At 33.9% G+C, this 23781-nt stretch overlaps 4 protein-coding genes across 9 annotated transcripts; 1 reads left to right on the top strand and 3 right to left on the bottom strand.

Moving 5' to 3' along the window:
* Positions 1-2141: 2141 nt before the first annotated feature.
* LOC121209631 (WAT1-related protein At2g37450) lies at positions 2142-3324 on the top strand. Of its 6 annotated transcripts, none has more exons than XR_005904740.1 (3): positions 2142-2531; positions 2610-2937; positions 3014-3324. XR_005904740.1 is itself a non-coding variant. In XM_041080595.1 (3 exons), exons 1-3 carry the CDS (start codon positions 2308-2310, stop codon positions 3134-3136), a joined length of 531 nt encoding a protein of 176 aa, XP_040936529.1. In that variant the 5' UTR covers positions 2160-2307; the 3' UTR covers positions 3137-3324. The 6 variants fall into 6 exon arrangements, 1 of the variants encoding a protein (XP_040936529.1); XR_005904739.1 differs by having other exon boundaries at positions 2160-2531; positions 2610-2643; positions 2727-3324; XR_005904736.1 differs by having other exon boundaries at positions 2160-2531; positions 2610-2726.
* A 4332-nt stretch (positions 3325-7656) lies between these two features.
* LOC121209630 (vesicle transport v-SNARE 11) lies at positions 7657-10706 on the bottom strand. Its single transcript, XM_041080594.1, has 6 exons — positions 10567-10706; positions 10356-10480; positions 9136-9194; positions 8858-9046; positions 8123-8293; positions 7657-7876 (listed from the first exon to the last, which is right to left on the bottom strand). Exons 2-6 carry the CDS (start codon positions 10447-10449, stop codon positions 7724-7726), a joined length of 666 nt encoding a protein of 221 aa, XP_040936528.1. The 5' UTR covers positions 10450-10480; positions 10567-10706; the 3' UTR covers positions 7657-7723.
* A 1775-nt stretch (positions 10707-12481) lies between these two features.
* Positions 12482-13580, bottom strand: LOC107912126 (uncharacterized). Its single transcript, XM_016840190.2, has 2 exons — positions 12945-13580; positions 12482-12844 (listed from the first exon to the last, which is right to left on the bottom strand). The coding sequence occupies exons 1-2, from the start codon at positions 13482-13484 to the stop codon at positions 12764-12766; spliced, it is 621 nt and encodes a 206-aa protein (XP_016695679.2). The 5' UTR covers positions 13485-13580; the 3' UTR covers positions 12482-12763.
* A 6055-nt stretch (positions 13581-19635) lies between these two features.
* Positions 19636-23769, bottom strand: LOC107910912 (protein NEN1). Its single transcript, XM_041080592.1, has 6 exons — positions 23369-23769; positions 23123-23280; positions 22188-22234; positions 22034-22097; positions 20126-20865; positions 19636-20032 (listed from the first exon to the last, which is right to left on the bottom strand). Exons 1-6 carry the CDS (start codon positions 23652-23654, stop codon positions 19795-19797), a joined length of 1533 nt encoding a protein of 510 aa, XP_040936526.1. The 5' UTR covers positions 23655-23769; the 3' UTR covers positions 19636-19794.
* Between the last annotated feature and the right edge of the window lie 12 nt (positions 23770-23781).

Here is a 23781-nt window from a genome sequence, read left to right as displayed (position 1 = left end):
GTGTTAAGCAAACAAATGATCTTATAAATATAATCATAAACCCAACACAGAAATTTAAATATAGGGATACTCATAATTAATACATGTCAACTAATTATAATTATAATCTAATTAGTACAAAATATAATTGAATTAAAAAATTAGCATATATCAAAATAAATTTGAATAAAATTCACACATCATAAAATTTAAATTCAAAATAAATTTGAGAGAATATAAATAGTATTTATTAATTGTATTGTTTGTTACATTAATTCGGAACTCTCAAACGGGGAAAAAAGGCAACATATTTTACATTTTTTAATATAAATTTAGACACATGACAATTTTTTAACTCTGCATATAAAATTAAAAAACTACACCATTAATATATCAAATGATTGTTTAATATATTAAATTTTATATATTAAAAACAATTATATAAACCAACTTAATTAAAGTTGGAATTTATTTATTTTTCTTAATATACCTCCACTTATTAATTAAAAAGAAACATTTTTTGTTACTAGATTCCATACAATTATTAAATTTGTGATGAGTTAATTAGGCATAAACTCATTTAAGGAAATACTTCAAATTATTTTTATATAAGATAATTTTTTATAAAAAAAATTTACTATGATGATATTTTTGCTTCTTTTTTTTATTTTCCTGTAAATTAGAAAAATAAATTTAGAAAGAAAAATAACACACAAAACTTAAACTCATAATACCATAAATCTTTTTTTTTTGAAAGATAAAATCATTAATTCATTCAATGAATGAAACCATACAATTCAGGAAAAAAAATAACAAACACTCGTAATAGATGGTGAAAACAAGCTCCATCAACACAACAAAGGGTTTTAACCTTAGCATCAATAGAACATCATAACATGTTGACAATTGGCTCTGTCGACATATCTGAAATGATTACAAGCACTTAATACGATAAAAAAATCAATCCCGGATGGTCCAAAGCGACGAATAAAAATCGACAAAAGAATTGAGCACTCATCAAACTAGAGAGGACAACAAAAACCATCCCTAAAATCACTTATAAAATGAAGGTTACATGCATAAATAATACTAAAAAACATGCTACAATAGCAAATAAAAACTTCTAAAACTAAAATATTATTAAACAATAAAAAATATATAAATACTCTGAAAACAGAAACACATTAATAAGCTGATGAAGAGCTACCTACTTTTCAAGAAAAATTCTTAGTGGCTGGTGGAGTTTTAACAAACGACAGACACTGTCATTTGTCCATCACAACTTGTAAAGACAGCAAACATATCTATAAAATAGATTTGCAAATTGAAAAGAGATGAGACATGTGGAGTGAATAAAAAGAAAAAAAGAAATGGGTTTTGCACCAATGTAAGTAAAGTCCGAAAAAGGTTTTATAAGATTAAAAAGGTCCGTTGAGCGCCTCATGGATATGTCATAATAGATCCGAACACTTGCCCTGGATCGACTTCCAGATCATAATTGCTCTAGTGAATAACTAAAGAAAAAATAGATAGATAAAAAATAGATAGATGAGAGATAGAAGAGAAAGAAACTAATTATAAGCGTCTCTCATAGGTTCACTAATTACTGACTGTTGGCGGGTCTCTTTGTATGTGTTGTCCGGAAAGAGGAGGACTCAATGATTATTCGTTCGCCGGAACCAGAAGTAAAAATTTTGGTAGATAGGGATCCCGTAAAAATTTCTTTCGAGGAATGGGCTAGAGGGTTGGTGAAAGGGAAAAATAGGCGAGCAATAACCAACCTGAAAATTGACACTGTCACAGAACAAAATAAAAATTAAAAAACAAACGGTTTGGAGAAAAAAAATCTATGAAATTTTAACATTCGTATTTCAACCAAAATCAAATTACTTTCTTATATAAATATTTTATAAATGTAATTTTAATAATATATTTTCTCTTTTTTTATTAATAATATATTTTCTCTTTGGTAGGTGTATATAAATAAAAGCGGGGTAAATTACACCAACAGTCACCCAACTTTAGGGTGGCTGACAAAACAGTCACTCAGATTTCAATTCAGTTACTCAACTTTCAAAAAATAACGGAGCTATTCGTTATTCACTCAGGTTTCATTAATCGTTTTCCGTTAAGTCTTTAACGGAGCTATTCGTTATTCACTTGACAAAAATGCCATTTTACATCCCTCTTCCCCACCATCCATCCCCCTATCACAAGCACCTTTACTTTTTTGCAGACTTCCCCACCATTGCCCTCTCCCCCTCTTCTCTCTATTCCATCTTCACCATCATTTCTCTTACCCTCAGCAAAACTGCCATGTCCAAATGAATGAGCCACTTTGTCCTTGTCGTCTACTCAAATGCTCTGGCTTCTCTCATTCTTCTTCCAGTAGCTTTTTTCTTCACAAGGTTCTCATCTATCTATCAATTAAATCCATGGATGAGCAATTAATGGTATTTATTTCAGTTTTGGGACTTCTTTATTTGCAAGAAAAAGCAGCCACCAATTACTTCATCTTTTTTATGTAAAATTTTCTGCTTAAGCGTTGCTGGGTATGTAATTAAATCTAAACAGAGTTCAATAATTCCTATATTGGTGAAAAATTGGTTCTAAAATTGGGTTTTTTGCAGGTTCAATTTGATGCAGAATTGTGTAATCATTGGTGTAAGATACAGCTTTCCAACCCTTGCTTCTGCTCTTGCCAACTTAATCTCAGCTTTCACTTTCTTGCTTGCTGTTATCTTCAGGTTCATCTGCTGCTATGCCATTTGTTTTTGTAGTATAAGGCATAATCAACTGTCTTTGATCTTTGCTACTATGCCAATACTTTCTCCACGAATTCAATCGCATTTACACCCATCTCATTCTACCATGTTAACAATATCTAACAATTGGCTCATAAGTGGCCTCTTCATCGCTACTGTCTGTTTGTCACTTTCAGTAAAAATTGTTGGTCAGGTAATTTAATATGCTATTTCATAATCCACGAAGCTTTGGCTACTTCAAATTGATACTTTCCCTACTAAATTTGAAGGCTGCAGTTCTGAAAGGGTATCCATCAGAGATAACGTTGGTTTCCTTCTATTGCCTCTTTGGGTCTATTCAATCTGCATTGGTTACTTTGATTTTGAAAGAGACCCAAACGCTTGGATGTTGAGTCTTGATATCGAGCTCATTTCTATCGTCTACTCAGTAGGCAAACTGCAACTCCCCATGTTTGCGTTGTCATTTTGGCAAATCGAAGCTTTGTAATTGAGACCAATTTTGTTTCAGGCTTTGGAAATGTGGTAACATTCATCGTGCAAGCATGGTGCATATGGTGTAAATGTAACAGCCTAATTTTCAGTGGTGTCGGAACAGTGATTCGAGATCACTAAATCTGACAAATGAGTAGGAAATATTATTAATTTAGTGAGTATAAGTTAAATGTGAAGTTAAGAAAAATTTTGAAATAGTGAAATGTACAAAAAATATATATATTAAAATAATTAGAATTGAAAACGAGGTATCGAGACCTCAGAAATTTTAAATCGAGCCATAAATATTTTTATAAATATTTATGGAGTGTTAATAAGTTAGTATTAAAATTTCGTCAAGAAATTTTAAAGTACTAATAGCTAATTGAACAAAAAGGACTAAATTGTATCAAATGCAAAATTGTGAGAAATGATTAAATAGCTTAAATGATAAAATAAAGAGGGTTTAAAAGGAAAATAGACCCAAGGTCTATTTGGGCTGGACGGCAAGAGCATGAAATCACCAAGAAAATAAGGGCAAAATTGGAAAATTGCAAAATTTACTTAATAAAGCTAGGACTAAAGTGGAATTATCTAGATTTCTCTTTATTTTTCTGCATTCTCATCAGCAAAAACACAATGGAAGAGTTCCCTTAAGCTGGTTTTTCATATTTTTACTGCAAGTAAGTTCAATTCTTGATTATTTCTTGAAATTTTTGTGTTTTTGTAACTTTTACAACTAGGTCCATTTGTTGAATTCATTAGTTCCCGATTCTATGAAAGAAATTGAAAGTTTCTATGAATATGTGCTGGAAGTATATGATGATTTGATATAGAATTAGAGCTTTAAATTATTTATATGCTGATTTTATTGAAAGAATTGAATAGAAAGTGAATGTTTGGGACCTAAATTGTAAAAGAGTTTGAAGTTAGAGTTTTATGTGGAAATTCTGAATTTCAATAGTTATGAAATAACTTATAATGTCTAGGAAAAGTATTAATTAAGAAAATTAGTTTAATTGAGGGGTTAATTAAGTAAGGACTGAATTGTATGAACTGTGAAATTTGGGGCAAAATGAAAATCAACATTTTGCACTAAAACAATTTTGGACCGCAGCAATAGTCTAACTTTGAAAAATCTCCAAAAATTTTATAAATCTAATTAGAGGATGAATAAAATATGAAATTAAAGCTTATTGAGTTTAGTTTCTTATAGAAGAAACGGTGTAAGCAATAGAATTGTAAATCATGAGATATAATAAGTTTTGTGAGACAATGTCAGAATGATTTCGGGTTCCCCTGTTCTGACTTTGGAAAATCATAAAAAATTGGAGAAAAATAATTAAGGGATTAAATTTATATGTTTAAAATCCTTAAAGAGTCTATTTTCAATAGAAATAAGCGGGAACATCATCCGAATCTCGTACGATGAGATAATTAATTCTTAGTGAAGAAGGGTCGGAACTGTCAGACAGCAGAACAGGGGCAACTTTAAAGAATAAACTGTACTTATTGGCTAAACCAAAAATTCTGAAAATTTTATGGTCATAAGATAAGTAAGTCTAGTTTCAGGGAAAATTAGAGGATCTTAATTTCGAGTTCTGTAGCTTAAGATATAAATAATTTAGTGACTATGACGCAAATGGACAGTTTTGAATATACATAAGTAAATAGTGAAATTATTGATAATGTTACTTGTTGCATGTTATATAAATTAAGGTTGTGGAATGGAGAGGAGGAGGAGGAAAATATGTATGAATATTCAGCTAGCATGGCTAATTTGTATGTTTTAGGCTCATGGACTAAATTGAATAAAAGTAAAATTTTATGGGCAATTTTGTAATAAAAAAAAGTTAGAAATTACCAATTTGTATGAAATGAATTATTTTATTATTTAAATTACAAAATTAAATGAAATTATTAATTTAGCTCAAGATCAGGGAAAAACATGTTTTATAGATTAAATTGAAAAGTGTTGAAATTATGGAAAATTCTGACATTTTATAGAATTCATAGGTTGTTATCAATTTGTGTGAGAATAACGGCTGGAAATAAGAATTAAATTGCAATAATTTTATTTTATTTTAACCTAAGGATGAAATCGTCATTAATTAAAAGTTTAGGGGTAAAATGATAATTTTGTTTAGAGCATTAGTTGAATGTATTATAACATGAAATAAATGAAAACGACGATCAAATTTCTTTATAAAGATCCGGATGACTTGAATACGAGACTTGAACGTGAAAAAGAAAAGATATCAGATTAATGAAATATCTGATAAATGAATCGGTAACTCCGGTAATGCTCCGTAACTCTATTCCGGTGACGGATTCGGGTTAGGGGCGTTACAGTAAAAGTCCGGTCTTTGTGGCCACACTTTTACTGCCTTATTGGGGTTCATTTTGCTTAGGGATGATGGTGATGAAAGAATAGGGGGAAGAGAGGGAGAGGGAGAGGGCAATGGTGGGGAGGTCTACAAAAAAGTAAAGGGGTTTGTGATGGGGAGGGATGGTGGAGAAGAGGGAGGGGGATGGAAAAGGGCATTTCTGTTAAGTGAATAACGGAAAACGATTAAGGGTGACTGCTTTGTTATTTTTTGAAAGTTGAGTAATTGAATTGAAACCTGAGTGATTGTTTTGTCAGCTACACTAAAGTTAAGTGGCTGTTGGTGTAATTTACCTATAAAAGCGACATAAGAGGGATAAGTGGGACCAAACGCCTTGGAAAACCTTATTCGGATTTAGAACATGTATTAGGTACTTGGCAATGTGGGGAAGGGTCTAGTCTAGATTTTACATTAGAGCTGATCATGGGCCGGGCGGCCCGGCCCGGCTCGAAGGCCTGCCCAAAAAATAGGAGGGTTTGGGTAAAAATATAGGCCCAAAAAATAGGCTTGGGCAAAAAAAGAGGCCCGTTTAGAAAACGGGTCGGGCCTCGGGTAAGAGTTTTTTGGCCCGAGCCCGGCCCGGCCCGAATTATATATTAATATATTTTTTATTTTATTTTTAATCATTTTAAAATTTTAGTATAACCATTTTTTATTATATTGTCGATTTGTGTATTGTTTTAATAATTATTTTAGTATCATTTTTATTTGTTTTAATATTTGTTTTATGTGTTTAAATATATTTGATTTATTATATTTTTAAATTTTTTATTTAATAAAATAAGAAAAAAAATTAATATGGATCGAGCCGGGCCGGGCTCGGGCTTAGCAATTTTATTTTGGGTCGAGCCGGGCCTGGGCCTAGTAGACGGGCCTAAAATTTTATCTGGGCCCGGCCCGACCCGACCCATGATCACCTCTATTTTACATATGCTAGACTTCTTTATCGTTTAATATTATTATGGAAAAATATTTTATATAAACAAATGTTTTTTAAAGTATGATAAAATATTTAAAAAAAATAAACATATAACAGTTTTTAAATTTTGGTTATGGAATTAAATATATATATAATCTTATTATTTTCATTTTAAAAACACTAAGAAGGGAAGTTTCAATTTTTTACTCTTAAGATAATAGTAGTGGCCTCTAATTGTACCACGAAAGTTCTTGGAACAGAAGATTTATATCATTATTCTAGTTAAAATACGATTTTATTTCGAATTAAAAATTCATTTATGTGAAGTGTTCTTAAGTTGAAATAATAATAATAATAATAATAATAAACCTTCAACTTTTATTAGATAAATCATTAAATGTTGGTTCCGTACAAATAAAATTTTCAATATTTAATTTACACTTAAATAATCTTTAATTTTGTTAACATCAAAAGGTGGAATGAAGAAAAACATCAGTTTATTTTGTTTGAACTAAGATATAAGAGATGAAGTTAACGAAAAGTTTGAAAGTGTCTATAGGGGACAAAATGAAAAATAAATATAGGTTTGACTTCCAATATCATGTATTGCAGCTAGATTGGCTGACAGGTCAACCATTGAAATTTGATCGGTGATAAATAATCAATGTTATGTGAGAGTGGCATGATTGTTAGAAGTGGTTCATTCGCTTGTTTCTCATAATTTGATGAGATAGTTCGACATATCTGATCGGACAGTATTTACTAACGGAGCATATATGCCTGTAACAAATTTATATTCAATTACCAACTCAAATAACATTTAACCTTTCATCTATTTTCAGTTAGAATCAAATAAAATCTTCAATCTATATCCAAATAGCCAAAACCACCCATTAACCTTCAATTTTGACGTCGAATATGAATCAAATTTTCAATTGAACTAGGGGAAGAGTATGATAAAAATATTAAGATTTGCTTAAGAAAAGTGAATTAATTTACAATCTTTTTTAATATTTTAATATTTAGGTATAAATTAAAGGTTATAGATTTATTATATACAAATTCAAGATTAATAGAGACTTTCCATATCCCATCACATAAAATAAAATAAAATGAAAAGAAAAAGGGAACCAGATGTCAAACATATGCATAGTCTATGAAACAATTAGACATTTTGAGCAACCAAAGGTCAGGCAAGCATGCTAGCCCGTGAGCTTAATATATAGGATAATTAATATGGCAAGAATTAGAGCTCCGATTATTAAACTCAATATCAATTTGTTCTTGTTAATCCTTCTTGATATGGTTGTCAGGATCTTCTTGCTCTTGCTAATGTTATCATCTACTGCATGGAGCTGCAAATGTAAGAAGCAATGTTGTTACATCTGGACTTGGGCGTAAGCGTTAGATACGAATATTTAGAGGATTTTTGGAAAGTTATAACAAATAACACATAATTCAAGCACAATGAAGAGTCGGAACTCAATAGATAGCTATGTTATGCAGACTCGGTGTGATGTTGGACATGTTCAATCTTTTTCTTGTGCGAAAGACAAGGAAACTCTATATATTTGAAAACCGAGATTGGATGAAGCACGAACCGTGCTATGCGCATGAAGGAGAGATTGGCGTTGTTGATGCAAATCCTGTAGGATTGAAACACCAAGCTCTTCAGTTTCCAGCATTGTTCTTCTGCTTTCCTTAATTCTCTCAGTCGACTGGTTTAATCTCTCTGTTGACATCAACAATCTGCCTTTTTGATCTGCAGAGACCTACGCCACCATTTACCAATGAGTGTTTGTTACAAAATGTTGTAATGATGATTATGTCAAATTCAAAGGGGAGAGGAACCAAAAACGTTGACATAATTATAACTCGTAGAAAAATAAATATATCACATGTTTTTACTTGAGCACAATCACAATGTGTATGCTGAACCCTATCTGCAAGTTGTTCCTCTCGAAACAAAATTTAAAAACTAGGACTGTTATCAATGAACAATCAGTAGTCAAAGAGACATTTCCGGCCAAAGAGGTGTCAAACGCCAAGCATTTTAACAATATAAGTTCCAGTTTCAGCTCATAGAATCCTGTAAGCAGAACAATTCATATATATGGATGAGACTCTGAACTATCGGTACTTCAGAAAATTTTATACTACAGGCTCGGCTTTGGTCAAAGTATGAAGGAAAGTGATGGTGATCGATCATGTGAATCAATAAGATTGCAAGATATGCTGAACAGATATGTAGAAAGGAGAAGTAAATTATTTTACTGTAGATTATTTATAGCTTAACTAAATGATGGCCATTTAGATAAATGAGTAGTTCCAGTTACCGTCGTCGTTTCATTGATTCCTGACTCCAACAACTCGTCTTGGGCGGCCTGATTTGTATCGGTTGAAGTAATTCTTTTAACATCAGTCTTCAAGTTGTTCAGATAATGTTTATAATCTCTTAATTTAGCAAGAAGTGTTGCCTTTGTGCTTGGCTGCAAACTCCTTGCTTCAAGGTCCATTTTCCGAATCTGGAACGATTCAGAAAAGGACCAAATTACAAACCCAGGAATGTAGAAAGAAATAAAAATTTACCAATGGAAAACGGCTTCTCCATTACCAAAGCATCAGCTTCATCCAGTCCCTCTTTTATTTCAGAAAGTTTCTGCTTCTTCAGCTCTGTTAATCAAGAGAACATGAAACAAATTACGTACTTGAATGCCCAAGACAAATCATGCAGTATAAAATACATTGATAATCTCCAAACCAATCTTTAAAGAGTGAACATATATCTATACATATAAATAATTCACTTGCACACACTGTAAATGTGTTGCCTGCGGTGCTAAAATGCAGTGTTTCTTCTGAATTCATCCAAAAAAACCTATAGAAACAGTGGCTGTAATGTCACAGTAACCTAGAAATAACATTTTACCTGTTGAGCTGAAACCTAAGCATTTGGAACTAGGGTGCATTTGGATTGCTCACCACCCGTAAAAACCTAGAGATACAGTTGCTCTAATGCCAAAGTACCATCAAATAACATTTTACCAGTTGAGCAGAAAACAGAGCATTTAGAACTAGGGTGCATTTGGATTTCCCTGCACAACCGGTGCAGGAAATCCAATGCCTTAATCGAAGCAAAATGCATTGCAAAGACACATTTAGTACCCCATTTCTTTTTTTCTACTCATTAGCACAGACAAAATCAATATAGTAAGTTGAATATGGATACTCGTACAAATATAGCATTGTAGAAACCAATCATGCCCAAATCAGATTCCGTCTTTTCTGCTACTTTCTGATAAACGGTTATATATTGAATAATTTTTTTAAAAAATGAACAACACAATGTATCATTTCTCGTTTTATGGAACTAATTGTCATCAAAGTGAGTTATTATTGAACTAATTGTCATCAAAGTGAGTTATTATTATTATTATTAGCCAAATAGACTTATATTGCATTACAATTTACAAACAAGATTGCATTTGGAAACTTAGATTTTACAAGATGAATTTGGATTTCAAAGATACTTAATTTATATGATAAAACACATGCAAACGCAATAATCACACGGATTTGTTTAATGATTAATTTGAAATACGTAATACAATTTGTGGATTAGAAATTCATACACATAATCATCTTAAATCTTAATTAATTCATATCATAATGCATGCATTTCAGAGGGAAAGTAAAATCCAAACAGGCCAAAAGGAAAATAATAAAAACAACAATCACATGCAACAGAGCTTCGATCCAATCTCGCTACAAAATTCAAACTATAAACACGGAAGGGGATCAATGACGTGATAAACTAGCACTGTGTGATATTACCTCCATGAAGAACGCTGGCGGAGGTGCAGCTGCGGGTCAAATTGTCGGAGAGCTCGCAGTATTGGCGTTCATAACCTTCGAACACCTCACTCATTTTGGATTTTCCCCAACTCTCGCCCGCCAACCTACATTCGTCACGGTTTTTTTTTTTCTAAATCAATGAAGAAAAAATTTCAGAGGAAATTTGAACATTGAAAAATGGGTGACGTACCGAACGGAATCGCGCGGGAGAGATCAACGGAGATTGAACGGAGAAATGAAAGGAAATTAATTATTTCTTTTGGTATATATACATACTGCATGAAATATTTGCAGTTTCAGATGGAAGGTCGTTAACGCCCTTGCTTTTCACTTGAAATTACACATAGACAACAAAATCAGATTTTTTTTTCCTAAAATAACAAGTAAATAAATCCTTTTATTTATATCTTAATATTGGTAAAAAAAATTGTCAGTCTCTCTCAACTTTTATATTGAGCAAATTAGTCCCTCTGAAAATTTAGAGTAATTTAATTTAATCCTATCAATTTCGAAAATAAGCAACTATAGGCAATTAATCATAATGTTAATATTTTACGTCAATTTTATATTATTTTTATTGCTATAATAATAAATTTAGCTCTCAATGTCTATGTGTTTTATGTAAATGTTGACAAAATTTATAAATATTGCAAGCTAAGTTTGTTAAATCAAAATCAATTTGATAGTATATGTTGATGTTGCATGCTATTAAATCAAGACCAAAGTGATAAAATGTGTAAACTTTGAAGACTAAATTTATTAATATTTTAATAAAATATATGCATAATTGGTAAAAAAAAACATTAGCGTTGTAATTCATTGTTCTTAATTACTCATTTTCAAAATTGACAGAAATTAAACAAATCTATTTTTTTAAAGAAATTAACCTACCCAATATCAAAATAAAAAAACATTAAAGACTTACTTTTACCTTTAATATTTAAGCCTATATACCAAGAATAAACTTTAATTATTAGTTTGCACCGATAAACTTAAGTTTTATATTTAAATAAACATGATGTTTAATCTATACGTGAATAAATATTAATATTAAATCAATTTTAAATAAAAATATTTAAACAATAAAAATGAATATTTATTTAAATATAAAATTAATATTTTATCCTTTTCTATTGTTTATATTGTTTTAATAATAATTATAAATTTGATATCCTTAGATGTTTGAGCCATTCATCAAAGATACCTTTGGTCAAAAATAATTTTGTTTTGGTGATATGTAAAATTTTTATCTCATAAATATGAATATTCAAAAGAATTGAAGGTTAGATATTAAGTCAGTATAAGTTGGGCAAATTTAAATATTTATATATATTAATCCCATAAATAAAGTTACAAAAGAGGTAAAAGTACTAAGGATAGTCTCAATACTATGAGTTTGATTGTATTCTATTACTCTAGTAAACTGGTGTGACTGATGAAATAATCAAACAATGACACATGTAATGCACTATATGTATCTCATGCTGGCGTACAAGGGCTAGTTTTTAATCGCAGAAGTAGATGAAATTTTTAATAAAATGATCAGTTTGCTCTTTTATTAAATGTATAGGGACTATTTACTCATTTTTTGAGTAGAATGAACAAAATATAATTCGATCCATAGTATCAAGACCTCCATGATACTTTTACCTTACAAAAAAAGATCTACAAATCTTTACTAATGTTTTTAAAATCAATCAAACAAACCAATCAAACCGTTGATTTTTTTATATAATTATTTAAAATAAAATAAATTATTAAAAATCGTAAAATAAAATCCAACTCGATTACATGTTGAATCGATTTTTTAGCCCGATTCAATCAATTTATACCCGCTGGCAAGTCCATCAATTTTTTGCTTCTATTTGACCTAATACTCTAATCGGTCCCGATTCAATCACCCAAGGTAGATTCTGATAACATTGAAACTAACAAAAATGACCAGTGAAATCTCTTCAACGAGTGGAGTAGTCACACCAAACACTCTAAAAGTAATAAGTAGATGCATCAACCCCACATTAAAGAAAATGGGGAGCATTAATCCACATTGTAAAAAATAAAAAGGTCCTGAGACATATCTTTGCCTAATTTAGGAGAGCTTCAAGAAAGATGAATCCTTGTTTAGTATATTATAATTAATATTCGAAACATTGTTATTAATATCAACTAGATCAATCAAATAAATAATTAAACTAATACTCAAAAAGTCCAATTGATTTGATCGGTATAAACTCATAATTTCCATAGAGATCAATAAATAAACCATATATACAATCTACTCACTAAATTAACTAAATTTGAGGGGATAAAATGTACTCTAAAGATCGCCACGGTCTTCATCTTCATCAGCATTTGATGTTGAAATTGAAGCAGATACCATCAATAGTTCAATTTGAAGCTAAAAGTTTATGGCGTTCTACCAATACTTTATTCATTTCAGCAATCTGGTTTAACAATCCTGTAATTTTCTGCACAAATATACTATGATTCAATTCAAATACTAAAATTTTTCATTGAGAGAAAAATATGAACCAATTTTCACACAAGCATTTCAACAAAAACCTTTACCTCATCTTTCTCCTTTATAATCATCTTCAGCCGTCCCACGCTCTCCTTCCGGCACCTCCGCCGCCATAGCAGCTTACACAACCACCACAACAGCATCACGGCCGCCAAGTCAGTAACCCCTCGTAAAGACCGAAATACCTTTCCAGTCTTCGTCTCATTTTTGCAACCGAAATACCCAACGATTTTAGCACGCAAAATCTCAAGCCCAATTCCCAACCATTCTCGTATCCCACGACCACAGGACGACGGGACGACGCTGCCGGCATCGGGAGGAGGTAAAAGATCCGATTTCGAATGCGGGTTTTGTTGCTGCTGCTGCGGTTGTTGAATTTGATGGTGTAGATTTTCATGGTTGACGGGAGGGAAAACGGAGAGGTCGCTGTTAGAAACGGAATCTCTGATCACAACCATCGACCATTGCTGCTTTATTTGAGGATTGTGTTTCGTTTCTGAGAATTGCTTTTGCTTGTGATGATTGTTGGAATGGAAATTTTCCCATTCAAGTAATAAGCTTTCTAAGATTCTATCGTTTTCCACCATTTTTGAAGCTTAAAAAAGAGAAAGAATTGAAGCAGTACTGTTGTGTATTTGATGGCTCCGGCTCCTTAAAAGTTAAGTGCTTTTTATTAAAGAAGAAGCCCAAGTTTCAATGGATTGCTTCATGGGCTATTTTCATAGCTCCGAAATAGGCCCTTCTGTTCCAACGAAGTACAACGCTAATACAACGGGTGATATATTGTAAATGTCGCAAGAAGCAAGGAAAAAAAACTTTTAATTAATTAAATTATAATTTTTTAAAGATCAAAATGTATATTTATTATTATATCAAATTATTTTTTAAAATTTTGAAAATATTTAATTTCAATTATAAGGGTTTGAGTTCGAGATCAGATTGTTATTTTATAGAAAAGTTTAACGCATGAAATGAATTTACTATAATTACTTTTTTTTATTGATTGAGTTCTATTCGAATAGTTGATTTTATATTTTTTTTCATAAATAAACTAAATAAGTTTAATTTTAATAAAATTAATTTTATAATGTTTTTAAAATTGACTTAGATTTATCAATCGAATAGGATCGAACGGCAAGTACATATTGGGAATTATCCATATTTATGGAAAATCAAAGATATGGGTATCAAATAATGGAAAGTCAAAGATATGGGTATCAAATATTGGAAAGTCAAAGATATGGGTATCAAATATTGGAAAGTCAAAGATATGGGTATCGAGATATTGGCATAATAAAATCTGAGATATTTGCAATATATGGTCCCTAAATTGTAAAGTGACTTTGCAAGTTGATCCCTGAACCTCAACTATAAATAGGCATAACCATCTCTTATTCTGTATCTCAAACTTGCCATTCTCTACTTAAGGCATTGTTTTCTCTCTCTCTCTTTGTAAATTCTCACTTGTATTTTGGAGTGAAATATATTTGGTAGTGCCCGAGGACGTAGGCAAAATTTGCTGAACCTCGTTAAATTCTTGTGTTCTTTATTGTATTATTCTGCATGAATTGTGTGTGTGATTGTAGTGATTTATTGTGCTATTAAATTACGATTGAGGGATATTCTGGCTAGGAAAGACCTGGTACTTAAGCGATCCTTGTGATCCACCTCTCTTTCCTGGGAATTAAACTTAGAGTGATTTTTTAGTACAATAATTTTACTCTTTTACACGCTTCTGCACAACAATTGGTATCAGAGCTAGATTCGTACTTGGGGAATACGATCGTTCACGGCACTGTTCACGTACTGTAGTTGGGATTGAGGAGAAAAAAATGGAAAAGTCATCGTCAAAGACTACTGTGACCAATGCGAAATTTGAAGTAAAGAAATTTGATGGTACCAATAATTTTGGTATGTGGCAATGTGAGATCCTGGATGTCTTATGTCAGCAAGAGCTGGATATAGCCCTTGAAGAAAAACCTGGCAAGATGGATGACAAGGAGTGGGCCAAGATCAATAGACAGGCATGTGGAACAATTCGCCTATGTTTGGCCAAAGAGCAGAAGTACTCTGTCATGAGGGAGACATCAGCGAAGAAGTTGTGGGATACACTGGAAGAAAAGTTTCTAACAAAAAGTCTTGAAAATAGGCTTTATATGAAAAAGAAACTTTATCGATTCACGTATGCACCCGGTATGTCGATGGATGACCATGTGAACTCATTCAATAAAATTTTAGCAGACTTGCTAAATTTGGATGAGAAATTTGAAGATGAAGACAAGGCATTATTGTTGTTGAATTCCCTTTCTGATGAATATGATCATCTTACCACCACATTGCTTCATGGGAAGGACACGATCACATTTGATGCAGTTTATAGTGCGTTGTATAGATCTGAGACTCGAAAGAAAGATAAAAGAGATCACAGAGATACAACCACAGAAGTCTTAACAGTAAGAGGTCGTTCACACAGCAGCAAATCTGGTAGAAGGGGAAAGTCCAAAGGGAGACCCGCCAAAGATGAATGTGCCTTTTGCTGTGAAAAAGGGCATTGGAAAAAGAATTGTCCTAAGCTACAAAAGGGCAAGGCTATTTCTAATGCATGTGTAGCGGAGCATGATGAGGAGTCAGACTTTAGCTTGGTTGGCATGGCAATGGCATGTCAAACGGATGAGTGGATTTTGGATTCAGGATGTACTTACCATATGTGTCCTAATAAGGACTGGTTTTATAGTCTTAAAGAGCTAGAAGGTGGAATTGTTCTTATGGGAAATGATAGTGCTTGTAAGACAATGGGAGTGGGTACAGTCCAATTGAAGAATCACGACGGCTCAATCCAAGTCTTGACAGATGTTCGCTACGTACCTAGTCTGAAGAAAAATCTCATCTCATTAGGTGCCCTAGAATCTAAAGGGCTCACAATCACTTTGAGAGATGGATTACTAAAAGTAGTAGCTGGGCAACTGACGGTGATGAAAGGCACAAGAAGAAATAACTTGTATTTTTTAAATGGAAGTACAGTTATTGGATCAATATCAACAGTTTCTACAAAAGATGTAGATTCAGAGGCTACCAGATTATGGCATATGCGATTGGGACATGCTGGTGAAAAAGCTTTGCAGACATTGGTGAAGCAAGGCTTATTGAAAGGTGCAAATTCTTGCAAAATGGAATTCTGTGAACATTGTGTTCTGGGCAAGCAGAAGAGGGTAAAATTTGGTCCAGCAATTCACAATACGAAAGGAATTCTGGACTACGTTCACAGTGATGTGTGGGGACCTACCAAAGTAGCTTCTTTGGGAGGTATGCACTATTTTGTTACTTTTGTTGATGATTATTCAAGAAAAGTATGGGTGTATCTAATGAAAAGAAAAAGTGAAGTTTTGGATGCATTTCTGAAATGGAAGAAGATGGTGGAGACTCAGACTGGTCGAAAGGTCAAACGACTTCGATCAGATAATGGTACTGAGTACAAAAACGATCCATTTCTACAAGTATGCCAAGATGAGGGCATTGTACGACACTTCACTGTTCGGGATACACCACAGCAAAATGGGGTGGCAGAACGAATGAATCGAACTATACTGGAGAAAATTCGATGTATGTTGTCCAATGCTGGATTGGGCAAAGAATTTTGGGCTGAGGCAGTTACATATGCGTGCCATCTAATTAACCGTTTGCCATCAGCTGCAATAAATGGAAAAACTCCTATGGAGATGTGGACTGGTAAATCTGCTACTGATTATGATTCTTTGCATGTATTTGGTTCCACTGCATATTATCATGTAAAAGAATCTAAGTTAGACCCAAGAGCAAAGAAAGCATTATTCTTGGGTATAACTGATGGAGTAAAAGGATATCGTCTCTGGTGTCCTGATACAAGGAAGATTGTTTTCAGTAGAGATGTGACTTTTGATGAATCAACCATGTTGAAGTACAAGGATTCACAAAAGGATGACAAAACCAGTAGTACTTTGCAGCAGGTGGAGCTTGAAAAGGTTAACGATGATCCAGCTAATATTGAAGGGACAAATGATGAAGAGGTTCCTACCCAAGAATCTCTACAGCAATAAGATTCAATTGCATATAGAAGGCCAAGAAGAGAGATTCGTAAGCCTGCTCGCTTTGATGATATAGTGGCCTATGCACTTCCATTTACAGATGATGATGTTCCTTCTACTTACACAGAAGTAATAAGTAACCCTGATGGTGTAAAGTGGAAGCAAGAAATGAATGAAGAAATGCAGTCTCTTCATAAAAATAAGACCTGGGAGTTGGTGACACTACCCAAGGGAAAGAAGGCAATTGGATGCAAATGGGTATATGCAAAGAAGGAAGGATTTCCTGATAAAAATGAAATTCGATACAAGGCTAGATTAGTAGCAAAGGGTTACGCTCAGAAAGAAGGAATAGACTACAATGAAGTGTTTTCTCCAGTTGTGAAGCATTCGTCTATTCGGATTTTGCTAGCCTTGGTTGCGCAATATGATCTTGAACTAGTTCAGCTTGATGTGAAGACCGCGTTTTTACACGGTGATTTGGAAGAGGAAATCTATATGACTCAGCCAGATGGATTCAAGGTTGCTGGAAAAGAAAATTGGGTTTGCAAACTGACAAAGTCGCTTTATGGATTGAAGCAATCTCCGAGGCAGTGGTACAAGCGATTTGATCAGTTCATGAAAGGGCAAAGGTACACAAGAAGTAAATTTGATCATTGCGTGTATTTTCAGAAGCTACAAGAAGGAACTTTCATATACTTGCTCTTATATGTTGATGATATGCTAATAGCATCTAAGAGCAAAGTTGAGATTGAAAGATTGAAGACTCAACTCAATCTCGAGTTTGAGATGAAAGATCTAGGAGAAGCTAAAAAGATTCTCGGCATGGAAATATGGAGAGATAGAGCTCATGATAGAGTTAGCTTGTCTCAGAAGCAGTATTTGAAAAAGGTACTACAGCAGTTTGGCATTAACGAGCAGACAAAACCTGTAAGTACCCCGTTGACTTCTCATTTCAAGCTTTCTGCACAACTATCTCCTTCGACGAATACGGAACGAGAATACATGTTGCAAGTTCCGTATTCTAATGCAGTAGGTAGCTTGATGTATGCAATGGTGTGTACAAGACCCGACATTTCACAGGCAGTTAGTATAGTGAGCAGGTATATGCATAATCCTGGAAAAGGACATTGGCAAGCTGTGAAATGGATTCTACGGTATATTCATAAGACCATGGATATTGGATTACTGTTCAAGCAGGATACTACACTTGGTAAAGGTGTTGTTGGGTACATTGATTCTGATTATGCCGGTGATTTGGACAAACGAAGATCAACCACTGGTTATGTGTTTACTCTTGCTGGAGGACCAATAAGTTGGAAGTCTACACTGCAGTCTACAGTTGCGTTGTCAACGACAGAAGCTGAATACATGGCTGTAACAGAGGCTGTAAAGGAAGCTATTTGGTTACAAGGTATGGTTAAAACCTTGGGATTGGTCCAGAAGCATATTAATGTGTATTGTGATAGTCAAAGTGCTATTCATTTAGCAAAGAATCAAGTCTATCATGCACGTACAAAGCATATCGATGTACGTTTCCACTTTGTGCGGGAAATTATTGATGAGGGGAAAATTCACCTTCAGAAGATTAAGACTGCAGATAATCCCGCAGATATGATGACCAAGGTGGTAACAACAATCAAGTTCGAACATTGTTTGAACTTGATCAATATTCTGCATGTTTAACAGTTGAAGAAGGCACTATCAAGTGTTGTTGACAAAGGCAGAGAAAATTGTGTGAAGATAAGATTACTCGAATCAAATCTTCAAGGTGGAGATTATTGGGAATTATCCATATTTATGGAAAATCAAAGATATGGGTATCAAATAATGGAAAGTCAAAGATATGGGTATCAAATATTGGAAAGTCAAAGATATGGGTATCGAGATATTGGCATAATAAAATCTGAGATATTTGCAATATATGGTCCCTAAATTGTAAAGTGACTTTGCAAGTTGATCCCTGAACCTCAACTATAAATAGGCATAACCATCTCTTATTCTGTATCTCAAACTTGTCATTCTCTACTTAAGGCATTGTTTTCTCTCTCTCTCTTTGTAAATTCTCACTTGTATTTTGGAGTGAAATATATTTGGTAGTGCCCGAGGACGTAGGCAAAATTTGCTGAACCTCGTTAAATTCTTGTGTTCTTTATTGTATTATTCTGCATGAATTGTGTGTGTGATTGTAGTGATTTATTGTGCTATTAAATTACGATTGAGGGATATTCTGGCTAGGAAAGACCTGGTACTTAAGCGATCCTTGTGATCCACCTCTCTTTCTTGGGAATTGAACTTAGTGTGATTTTTTAGTACAATAATTTTACTCTTTTACACGCTTCCGCACAATAGTACATCAATACGAAATAAAATAAAAAATTAATTAACCCACAAATCGAAACAAACCAATTGAATCAATCTATTCAACCAAATTTTATAGTGTTTTTTTACTTTACAAAATTTCAGAATGAACCGATGAGATGGAGAAAGACTTGCTTAGTTTGTTTACTTTCAAGATCTGTTTTTATTTCCTCAATTTTGCTTTTCCTTCTGCTGATTGAACCGGCTTTTTCAAACGGTTAATTGATCCTCGATTCATCCAGACGGTCCAGTCCGGTGTTCTCATCACTAACTTTATATCCTTGCAAATTCTCCATGTAACACTACAGTTAAATCGGAGTAACATCAATACGAAGTATGGGTGTATTCATCTTAGGGTGTGAATTTGAGAAATCAATTCATATACATGGATCAAGCTTAAACTTTAGACATTGCTGTAAATTACATTGAGAAAAAAAATTCTAAAAATGGACTAAATCACCTATTCAACAATTAAATTCTACTGACTAGGATGTATAACCAACTTTTTTGCCACTAAACGAATACCGGCACTTTGTTGATAATAGTAAGTATCCAAGCTGAAGAATGCGTCCAGGGAGATTCCGGTTCTCAATAAGTTACTGAGTTTGGTAACATCGAATTTGTCAAATATGTACTGTTGCACATTACCGGACTGGTCTTTTCGATGTATCTCCGTGCCATATTGAGCAGTATCACCGTTGACAATGGTAGGAATGCTGAAGGAAAGAGTCAAAGAAACAATGTATTGTTGAATTGTGATCTTATGAGAAAGTAAGGAAACGAAAATGTACCGAGTTACAAGAACTTACTGCAGTCGGACAGTTGGGTTGTTGACATAACTATAATTTCGGATCACGACATGCCTCCACTCAGAACTGCTTCCATGATCCTCGGAAAATTTCTTCGCCACAGCATCGCAAGAATCAAGGATCTCACAAAAAATCGGAGTAGCATCAACCAGAAAACTCAAACGTGGCCAACCTGCCTGATTGACAAATTTTGGATTGATTCCAAATCTCACTCGTAAACGAGGACAACAGAGCTGCAAAGCAACATTTCTGTGTAACAATTTTATTCGGTGAGTGCCGCGACAATGCGAGGTTATAGATACACTGATGGAAGTTGTAGAAACTTCATCCAGCTCTAGGAATCCTGCATATCCACTACAACCTTCAACAGTAGCCCTTGCTGGGGAAATATCGGGAGACTGTGGCTCAGGTTTTTCTTTGGCGATGGCATCTAATTTAAGGGCCTCGGTTTTTATTTCGTTTTTGAGTTGAGTCATGTCAAAAGGATCAGATTGAGCTGGAGTAGTCGCATCTGAATTAACCTCAACAGTGTGACAAGTTTGAAGAGAGACTATAGGATGGTCTTCACCATTTTCAAGATCCATCAGAGATATACAAGGAACACTTTTAGAAGGCGAACTTGGAGAAAGGGTGTACATGTCAAGGATAGGCGACTCAGAATATAACTTGCTACTAGTACTTGTCGTAGGTCCTGGGGAAACTGCACAATCTGCTGTGAATATATCTGGAAGGCTTGACTCCTGTGGGTAAATAAAAGAATCCGTCAAACTATGGATAATTAATCTTACAAACATGCCCATTTAACCATCAAGAAGATAGAGATCATCCTTGACTTGTATAGACCACCAAGGTATTCAAAGACCAACTCGAAGTCACTTCTATATCCATAGAGCAATTATAGTACATTTGCCATATTAAACGGACACAATTAATCTACATCAAGATTAAAGGAAATGGCGGTACACAGATATAAAAGTAGTCAACTTATACTGCTATCCACTAAATGCAAGGACTACACAACCAGCAGGTCCAGCACCGACGATAATACAAGAAAAAAGTCACAAGAAAGGAAAACGTAGTCATAAAGAAAATCAGCTTCCTTTGCGAAAGGAAAGAGGACTAGCAATTATAGTACATTTGCCATATTAAACGGACACAATTAATCTACATCAAGATTAAAGGAAATGGCGGTACACAGATATAAAAGTAGTCACTTATACTGCTATCCACTAATGCAAGGACTACACAACAGCAGGTCCAGCACGACGATAAACAAAAAAATCACAAGAAAGGAAAAGTATAAAAAAATCAGCTTTGCGAAAGAAAGAGATACAATTAAGTAATTGCCATATAAACGACACATTAACTACATAAGATTAAAGGAAATGCGGTACACAGATATAAAGTAGTTCACTTATACTGCTATCCACTAAATGCAAGGACTACACAACCAGCAGGTCCAGCACCGACGATAATACAAGAAAAAAGTCACAAGAAAAGAAAACGTAGTCATAAAGAAAATCAGCTTCCTTTACGTAAGGAAAGAGGACTAGCAAAAGTTATCAAAAGATTGACCTCAATAACTTGTAACCAAAGTGCAGACCATTATTCAAAAAAGTAACAGGTAATGATCAAGAGAGGAGCTGCATTACAAACATTGTTGAAACTCGCTAAAGGATTGTAAATTCCCACTTCCAATCAAAAAGCTTATCCACATACCATATGAATAAAGCACCAATTTGATAAAATTCTCAGTTTAACTTGTCAGAAGTACGGAAAGTCAAATATGGTTCCTAAATTTGCGAATTCGAAATAAATAACTCCTAATTAAAAAAAATAAAAAAATCAAAGCCACATCCTTCAAAACAACAAAAAGGCTACTGTATTTGGCACTTAAAACTACCATACCAGGAACAAAACCGTTGCACAGTACTTGAGAACTTCAAGGTTCATGCGAACATCATCCAAGCTCCTGAATAATCATAACAAATTATCTCAAGGCAACATAAATTGCCACTACTATCATAGGTGAAAATAGTTTATATTCAACATCAATTCTTGCCTATGTGTCTGTTTTCCAAGCCCAAAATAGTTTGCAAGGGTTTCCATCTGCATAGAAGTACATAAATATGTCATCGACCAAAACTTCATATCAATCCTAAAACTTATAATGTGTTAATTAGCAAATTGCATGCTGTTAAGAAACCAAATGATTAAGCAAGAATCTCAAACTTGTTAGGCACTTGAACAACATATATTGCAACGAATTTCCATGCCCCCCATGGTATGTATATAACTCAGACAAACACAAAAGCGAGCAAGATTGGAAGTGCTAATTGATCATATTCGATATTTTTGTAGATTTTGATAGTTTGGGTTGTATTTAGGTGGACTTTTACCACATCTATTCTATAAGTAGGAAATAACTGAGTCTAAATTAGGATCAGATTCGAGTTCAAGTTCAAGACATTTTCAGGCATAGCTTATAGTCTTTACCAACACAACTTGGCTGTGTGTCATAGTCCTAGAGAGGAACCATGAATCTCGTAACAGTTCTGTATTAAAGTTCGACTAGGTATTATAAGTGTTCAAACCATCTTCAACCTATGAGTCAACTTTAGTGCAGAAAGCCGTGTGACCCAATAGGCGGAAGCAGACAATACTATGTAGGTTAATGTCGATTGTGACATTTGATATCAAAGTCGATTACGAGGGAATCAACTATGTGCTAAAGAGGAGTCATGAATCCTATATCGGTTGTGTTCTAAAGTTCGACTACGTATATATAAGTGATCACACGATTTTCATTTCAATATGAAGGTTGTCCTTTGTGTTTAAAAAATGTAAGCTCCAATCGGCCAAAACAAGCAAACATCCACATATCATCCAAAAAAAAAAAAACCCAAAACTTCAATAGTTTACTGAATTCAGTTTCCACAACCTATTTTTCATAAAATCGATGATGAAGCTAAGATTTCTAATATGAACTAAACACACCTTCATGTCACCGGCTCTCCTGCCAAATTTTTTAGTCAACAACGCCAGTGAATCAATAATCCCCTTAGGTTCCGGCGCCGGCCTACCAATCTTCTCGAAAGCTTCCCTTATTCTCACGCAGTCAAACTTCACTATATTATGCCCCGCCCACACGCTTCCTACAGAAAACAAACTTATATTTTAAAGCTTCAAATATTTGAAAAAGGAAAAGAAATAGAAGATGAATTTTGAGTGTGAGCGACGGACCGTGGAGGAAACCGTAAACTTCTTCGGCGATATCGGAAAAGGAAGGTGCCTCGGCAACGGCATCTCGGGTGATACCGTTAAAGCGAACGGAATCGAGGGAAATGGAAGAGAGCTCGTCGGGTCGGACAAGGGAGGCAAAGCTCTTGAGCTCCACCAGCCTTTTCGGGCAAACTAAAATGGCTCCGAACTCGAGAATGGAAAAGCCTTGGCCGCGCCGTCGTGGTATGGTGGTTTCCAGATCGAAGAAGCATATCTCTGATCTGTCGCCGGACGTTGTCGGATTCATGTCGGAGAAAGCAAAACAAAACCGATCGTACTTGGTTTGGAAATTTAAGGATTGAGAGCTTTCACTTAGACCGTCGATACAGTATAAAAATAATTTTCCTTTTATATGTATTTAGACATAGCGGTTA

The sequence above is a fragment of the Gossypium hirsutum genome, chromosome A11 (genome assembly GCF_007990345.1).
Source record: "Gossypium hirsutum isolate 1008001.06 chromosome A11, Gossypium_hirsutum_v2.1, whole genome shotgun sequence".
Lineage (NCBI taxonomy): Eukaryota > Viridiplantae > Streptophyta > Magnoliopsida > Malvales > Malvaceae > Gossypium > Gossypium hirsutum.
Note: the sequence above shows the minus strand (reverse complement) of the source record. Positions and strands in the feature narration are given on the sequence as shown.